At 38.9% G+C, this 7,650-nt stretch overlaps 1 protein-coding gene across 5 annotated transcripts in view; it reads left to right on the top strand.

Moving 5' to 3' along the window:
* The first annotated feature begins 498 nt into the window (after positions 1–498).
* nbeal1 (neurobeachin-like 1) overlaps positions 499–7,650 on the top strand; it is a 66,154-nt gene continuing 59,002 nt past the window's right edge. For all 5 annotated transcript variants that reach the window (XM_081381432.1, XM_081381431.1, XM_081381430.1 and 2 more), the window contains exons 1-2: positions 499–763; positions 1,384–1,760. In XM_081381432.1, coding sequence (XP_081237558.1) covers positions 1,710–1,760 — 51 coding nt within the window. In that variant the 5' untranslated portion in view covers positions 499–763; positions 1,384–1,709. The remainder of the gene's footprint in view (positions 764–1,383; positions 1,761–7,650) is intronic.

Raw genomic sequence — 7,650 nt, 5'->3', positions numbered from 1 at the left:
ACTAACTAAGGCTGAACGTTTTTTTTTTTCAACAAAATATACATGTAACATTTCGAAAGATACAAATGAATTACATAAGATACAAAAGAATTCCATAGCGTCATAAAACATTAATAACATGTTAAACATCAGCTATTGCATATGAGGATAACATTCATATCAAAGATATTAAAGAAAAGTATATTCACATACTTTTACCTGTCCTTCTAAATTGAAGGCATCTTATTAATATTAATTACGCATGGTCATATTTATGCAGTGAGCCTACTTGATTGGCCGGCGGGCAAAGCGTTCTGACGTTGGCATGTGGTCGCTAATCAGTTGAGGAATAGATAAAATAGTGATCATGAATATTAATTAAATTACGTAATGAACGCGAGTTTCAGCCACGCCTTTGCGACTCACATGAGCTCCACATAGGCAACGTAAAGGAGTACGGCCTGTCGTAAAACATCTACGAAGAAAAACATACACAGGCGCGCGCGCGTGCCCCCCCCCCCCCACACACACACCTTCAAGCTTCCCGAGCCCGTGCTGTGGCTTTGTAATGAGCCGTCGCAATCCAGTGCAATGATATTCGTCAAATGCACCCGGGCTGTCAGGCTGATCTGGTTACAAGATGAGTCAAAAGCCAGTTTGGGGTGTTTAGACTGACCGGGTTTAAATGTCAGTGGCGCTTTCGGTTCATGCAACATTCCTGGATTGGTAACCAGAACACAAGCTTCGGCTCGGGAGTTTCGACGGGCTGCTTTTGTCGAGGCAGGTGAGTTTCAGACTCATAGGAAACTGATGTATTAATGCGAAGATCTTACTAGTCTTGTATATGCCGTTGCCATTTGTTATTATGATCTAATGTTTATAACATGACAAGTCTTGACATTACTGGGGGTTTCATAAGTGTTACATCTAAATCTAAGTCAAGAAATATGCCGTTGGTCATATCTTTACAGAATTACACAAGTGTTGCATGTTTTGACACCCTCAAAGAGTCTAAATAGAGTATTTCTGTCTAGTATCTATAGAATACAATAACAACACCTAGAGTTCTAGATCAACTCTTTTACTGTTTGCACATTTTTGGGCATATATTAAATAATAACTGTACACATTATAGTATGATCTGATATTGGCAATGCTGGAGGTAAAATATAGTTTACATGACTTGCTCTTTCAAAGTCAGGAATATAATGTTGGCTCTGTGAACATGTTGAGTTGGCTTGAGATGATGTCATGGGTCTCTGTTTATTTTGGGATTTTTTTTTCCTTCTCTCAGAGTCATGCATTGCAAATTTACTGTTATCCGTGGCATGCAAATGTGCTTTTGGGAATTGCAATGCATTCATGCAGCATCTTGTTTTTAATGTGTGCTCTATTTGTCGACAGGGCTTGGAAGAGCAGAGGAATTTTTGGAATATCAGAAAGCTGCTGGTGGAAAAGTGCCGGAAACGCACAAGTCCAAGCCATCTGGGATTCGTATCGTTCACATGATGGATGAGATTTAACCGTGCACAGAGGAAATGACACGATCTGTCACCCTGGATTAACACAGACTACTATTCACCCATTGGTGGGATTTGTGATCCACGAGCGAATGTGGTTTTTGGGCAAACTCCTTCCGCCAGGATGTTAACACCATGAGGACTCGGGAATATTGATCACGTTATCATCAGGAAGGTTTCTGCCTACATGCTCACAGCTTGCAGTGCAGAATGGCATCGACCGAGAGACTGTATGAGGTTTGGATGCTGTACTGCAATAAGGTAAACGGCTTGCAGTGGATGCACTTTCACAGAGTTAATGCATTTCTTTTCTCATGCAAATGCACATCACTAAGCATGACCAAATAATCCCTTTGCACATAAGAAGGAGCGCGCTTTTATTTCTTTATTTCTTGCGCATTGCATGTGGCTGGTACATTGTGTCCTCCTATACAGTGTGTGAACGCTTGTCATGACATCTGAATGCCCTCTGGAGAGACCTCAGGTGGTTGTGAATGTTCAGTCCGTCTGATCATTGATGGAGATTCGACCAACTCCCTCTGTGATGTCATGTAATCAGATTTAACTCAAAATAATTCAGTGCATAGTGTTCTGGTTATTCTTCCTCGTTGACCCCAGATGCATTTCTCTTGGGTTGAAGAGAAAATATGTTGTTTTGCACTATATATAATACTTTCTCTGATCCCAGTTTAACTATATGTAAAGCTTTAATATGGCAGTTTCCCCTAAAAGTGACATTGGCTCAACCAATGCTGTGAGTTTGGGGGCGGGGCTAATTGTTGGGCTAACCAATGGCAGTGTTCAGGGGGAGTGTTCAGACAATCTATTTTAAAACATTCTTTTTGCAATTCCATTTTTGTTAGTGGTTCAGAAACTACACATTTTAGCTTTAAAGGTCCTTATATCTACTTAGAAAATTACTTTACTAGATAATTTGGACGTCCTCTGAAATTGTGGCACCCAGACCTCTTAAGGTACATATACATGACAACGCTGTTCTATAAATGGAAAAGGTTTTCCTTTGTGTTTTTTTTCGTAGAGGCAACAATGTTGTCAAAACGATCTCTGTTCACACTGAACGACTAAAATCGCTGTATTATTCATGCCAGGCCAGTAGTTGGCGATGTCACTTTGTAAAGAAAATTTGTGCATCTACTTTTTCACCCTTGAGATTGTTTTTGCAATATCGCGTCAGTGTTATTTTAATATTATCCATATATTATTATTATATATATTTTTTTGATTTTCAGTTTTCATGTTGTATTAGTTTTTATTTTATATTTCTAACTTTATTTCAGTTAAAGTAGTTTTAGTACTCCAACTTGAACTTAATTAATTCAATTATTAATTATTTTCCATTATTAATTTCTTAAATTTTTTATTTTTTTATAGAGTTTCTGCACTTTTTGATTTATTTTTATTTTTACATAAGACCCTTAGGCCCTAGTAATGTGTGTATGTCAAAATAACTTAAACGTTACAAAGGAATTACAGATTGAATTACTCGAATTTTAGATTTAAAAACAGCGACTGTTGAGTCTGTTGAACGAATTGTTGAGGCTGAACTCAAGTATTTTTAAAACGTTTACTTTTAACAAAATATACATGTAACATTTCGAAAGGTAGAAAAGAATTCCATAGCGTCAATTAATTCAATTATAAATTATTTTCAATGATTCATTTCTTCAAATTTTCTTTTCTTTTTTTTAGTTGAAGTGTAATCTAATATAATTTGCTTTATTTCAGCTTTATTTTAATTGCAGATTTGTAATTATTTTAGTTGTAACAATATCATCACTGTTTAGCTGCAGACTGATCTTTGGCGAGAAGTTAAACACAAAAGCACACTTCCTTGTCTTTGTGTTTTGTGTTGCGAGTCCAGTTAGAGCCCTGCTCGTATTGTCAGATCCTTGTTGTTATTGAGACTGTTGTGATCATCAGACTGCGACAACGTTAGGTCGCTTTACAGGACATTTAACACCGTAATGTAATGATGATCTAGAACAAATGCAATAATAACACACTTTCCTTTGCGTTATCATTTCCACCAGAGAGGACATTTTGCTTCCCTTAGGAGAGTCTGCTGTTGTCAGCAGTGTCTTGTGGGTCTGTCATGTCAGCGTAATACAGTGATTAGACCCTGAGCCCCTCCGAGCCGCTGCTGTCCACAGGGACTCAGGATTTATCCAGATGACCTGTCACATAAAATCTGAACATTAGCCTTCGGTTGTGGCAGCGGGCGTGTGATTTAGGTCTAAAAGGGATAAAAAAGCTGGAATAAGCCATGTGCACGTTTCACTGATCAATCAGGTTTTAAATGATTTATTTTTATATATGGTTTATTTGAATAGGGACAGAAGAAGATTAAGAAGTTTTATTTATATAACGCCTTTCCGTAGCTCAAGGTCGCTTTACATTTGTACATTACAATACATTTACACACCCGCACACACATTACAATCACATAAGGACACATATAGTCACAACAATATACATAGATAAAACTGAAACAACAGCCATCCAGTGGAAATATCATTAGTGATTGTAGCGAAGACACTTGTCCCTAAAGCTTAAAGGGATAGTTCACCCAAAAATGAAAAGTATTCCATAATTTACACACCCTCAAGCCATCCTAGATCATCCATCATAAAAGTAATCCATACGACTCCAGGGGTTAATAAAGGCCTTCTGAAGCAAAGCCATGTGTTTTTGTTAGAAAAATATCCATATTAATAACTTTATAAACTATAATGATTGGCTTCCGGTAATGGCCATACGCAAGTCTAGTGGTGCGTTCAAGTCCTCCTGGGAAGTTCGTACGTACGAGGTGGGAAGGCGTGCTTATAACAGCATGTGCGTTCAAGTCACTTTCGTCGGAGCAAAATGGCGAAGTACTTTCTCTTAATTAATTAGACAAAAATACAGTAAGGTTCTTAAACTCTTGTTCTAGAAAATGAAAAACAAAGAAATGTGCATCAGGTATACTTTGTATTTTTATGTTTTTAATTAATTTATGAAACCACTGCCAACACATCATTACATGTTGCATTGTTATATTATAATACTATCATATTCTGTGTTGGCGATTAGCTAACTGCGCTGTAAATAGAAAAGCCTGACAATATCACAGCTAAATACCTTTACGTATTGTGTATTCCGCCATGTTAATAACTGACACGCCCCCAACTCGTAAAGATCGGAGCTTAGAGAAAATCCCGAGCTCCCCACTGGTATTTACGACATTGTGGTGGCGTTCAAGTGCGTTCAACTCGTAAATACGATCTATACGAGATGACTTGAACGCACCATAGTTCTGGCGTAAGAGTGACCTCTGACCCGACGCATGACGAGTGACCTCTGACCCGACGCATCTGACCCGATGCATGATGTATTGACGTATTGAATGTATGTATGTATGTTTTGAACGGCGAAACAATTCTTAGAAAAAAAGTCAGAATTGCAAGATATGTAAAGTCGCAATTCAGACTTTATTTCTCACAATTGTGAGTCTATATATCGCAGTTCTGACTTTATTTCTCGTAATTCTGAAAAAAAGTCAGAATTATGCGATATAAAGTCGGGATTGTGAGAAAAAAGTCAGAATTATGCGATATAAACCCTGAATTGTGAGGAAAAAAAGTCAGAATTGTGAGATAAAGTTGCATTTATTTATTTACTTATTTGACACAAGCTGCCATAATATTCTGTGAACAACAGTTTTGTTTCAGTTTTTACTCAAATATTTGCGCAGTCTTGACGCGCTCACGATGAGATGTTCAACCCGCCAGCTCGTCCTTAAACATGATTTCCCTCGTGAGCTGATAGTCACAAGTCCAGTGATGTTTTGTTTGCTGCAGAAATGACCTTTGCTTTTGTTTATGGTTTCTGCTCTCATGCATTAACCAGCCTGTGATCTTCAGAACGCAGCGTGAAGTGACATTTCCTCTTAAGCACGCTAATGCAGCCTAATCATAACTTTTATATGTCTGTCAGATTTAAATTTATGCATGTCGAAAGACATTAATACAGCGGCTTTTGCTGTGCATTCTGGGACGTGTGTTTGGAGCACAACCTGCTCAGCCTCTATATGTTCTGTTTAATCTCTTCACAAAACGTAGAGAACATACATAGACACAGAGGAAATCAATAATCTCAGCCAGTACTGAAGAAAACGAACATATACTGGAGAATCAGACAGGAATTCAATTCAATCCAGTTAGTCAGAAACCAGCAGGCCATTTGGATCAGGTTATTTTCTCTTGGGTTGTGGGAGAAGAAAAACACTGATGTTTCCATTTCAGACAGTAATAAAATTGGCAGCTAGCACGTGTAAATAATAAAACGCCATTACAACCCCATAAAAACAATTATTGTCCAAATTGGGTTAGTCTCCATGGTCAGTGTTGGTGGTTTCGTGTGATTTAGCCTCTTTGCTGTCTGCCTGAATGACAAGAATGCCAGATGGGCAAATGTCGACACTGCAGATGAGTGAATGAGACAGAGTTGAAAACGATTGAAGGAAGAACCGGACGGACTGAAACTGAATGAAGCATGCATGATGAAAGTGCTCTTTTCATGTGGTCTGTTTACTCGAGCAGTTTAATAGAAGCTGGTCTTTGTGTTTCCTGGTTACAGTCGTGATCCCATACACACACCCTCTGAGATAATGATAGACTGCATAGAGTCACTGAACACACAGTGTGACAGCAGCAGTTGTCTCGTGAATGGGACGGAGCTACTTGTGTGCTGACCTTTGACCCAGTTAAGACCTGTGATTATCAGGGCTTGTCCTTCAGTGATGGCTATAAACGGCTTTTACAGGGCAGTGCGCTATTTATACACGTACACACTCGTACAGTACTCACCCATTAGTCCTATTTAAAGAGGCACAATTATGATTCTCTTCAACTCTTTCCAGTTGTTGTCTAACCTCTCTGAGATCAGGTCAGAACTTCTACACACTTGTGCTGTTGCTCATACAGCAGATGTTGATGAAGCGAATCCGCATGTAGATCATGAGCTCCATACTGTAAATCAACTTGGCTGGTTTATATTGCCTTGTTATCCTTTCGCCATCTCATCTGGTTTGCAGCTTCATAGGGCAATACACACACACACACACACACACACACACACACACACACACACACACACACACACACACACACACACACACACACACACACACACACACACACACACACACACACACACACACACACACACACACACACATTCTTCTACATCTATCTTTATGAGGACATTCATTGACACAATGCAATCTCTAGCCCCTTACCCATCACAACTAAGTGCCTAACCCGACCCCTGACCCTAAACCGACCCTTAACCTCATTATAACCTTATCCCTAAAACCAAGTCTCGACCCTCGAACAGGCCTTTAAAGGGCGATCTTTGTCCTCACTCCAATGGTCTAAAACTCAAACTGGTCCTCACAAAGATAGTTGTACAAGTGTGTACACACACACACATGGCAAGAGAGAGGGAGAGGAGATAAGGACAGCGGGATACAAAATTAAGTGTGAGAGAAAAGTAAGAAAACCGAGATAGTGGGGTGAGAAAGAGGAAAATGTGTGTGTGAGAGAGAGAGAGAGAGACTGGAAAATGCTGTGCCGTCTCACTCAAAATACCCTCTTTCCTCACCATGGTAACAATCCCTATACGATCCTCACAGGAACTCGAGTTCCTGTTGTAAAAGATTATTTGACTACTGAAATGAACATGTAAGATATTAGATGAGAAAGAAGAAACGTGGATATGTCTGTTCAAGTGACCTCAAGTCAGATAGGATTTAAAAGAATTGCTTCAGAAAATAATTTCTCATCTTTTAGGGTTTAAAAACCGTTCTTATGCATTTTATGCAAGTTATGCATGCATTAATATCAATTTACTTCATGTGAATTTACTTTTTTTTTGCTGGTGATGGCATGAATTGAAGAATATGGCCTAATTTTGCAACGGATATCGCTTGGGTCTCGTGCTAAAGCATGGAGGTTGATGTGTAGGTGTTATATGAAGTAGTCGCTTTGTTCCAAAACCTGAATTGAGCTGCCCACCTAGACAGCATTTTAAGGCCTTTATGAAGCAGTAAGCATCATAAATTGTGCTATCTTGTTTCTCCCAAATACGAAGG

Source organism: Scardinius erythrophthalmus (assembly GCF_964197995.2).
Source record: "Scardinius erythrophthalmus genome assembly, chromosome: 12".
Lineage (NCBI taxonomy): Eukaryota > Metazoa > Chordata > Actinopteri > Cypriniformes > Leuciscidae > Scardinius > Scardinius erythrophthalmus.
Note: the sequence above shows the minus strand (reverse complement) of the source record. Positions and strands in the feature narration are given on the sequence as shown.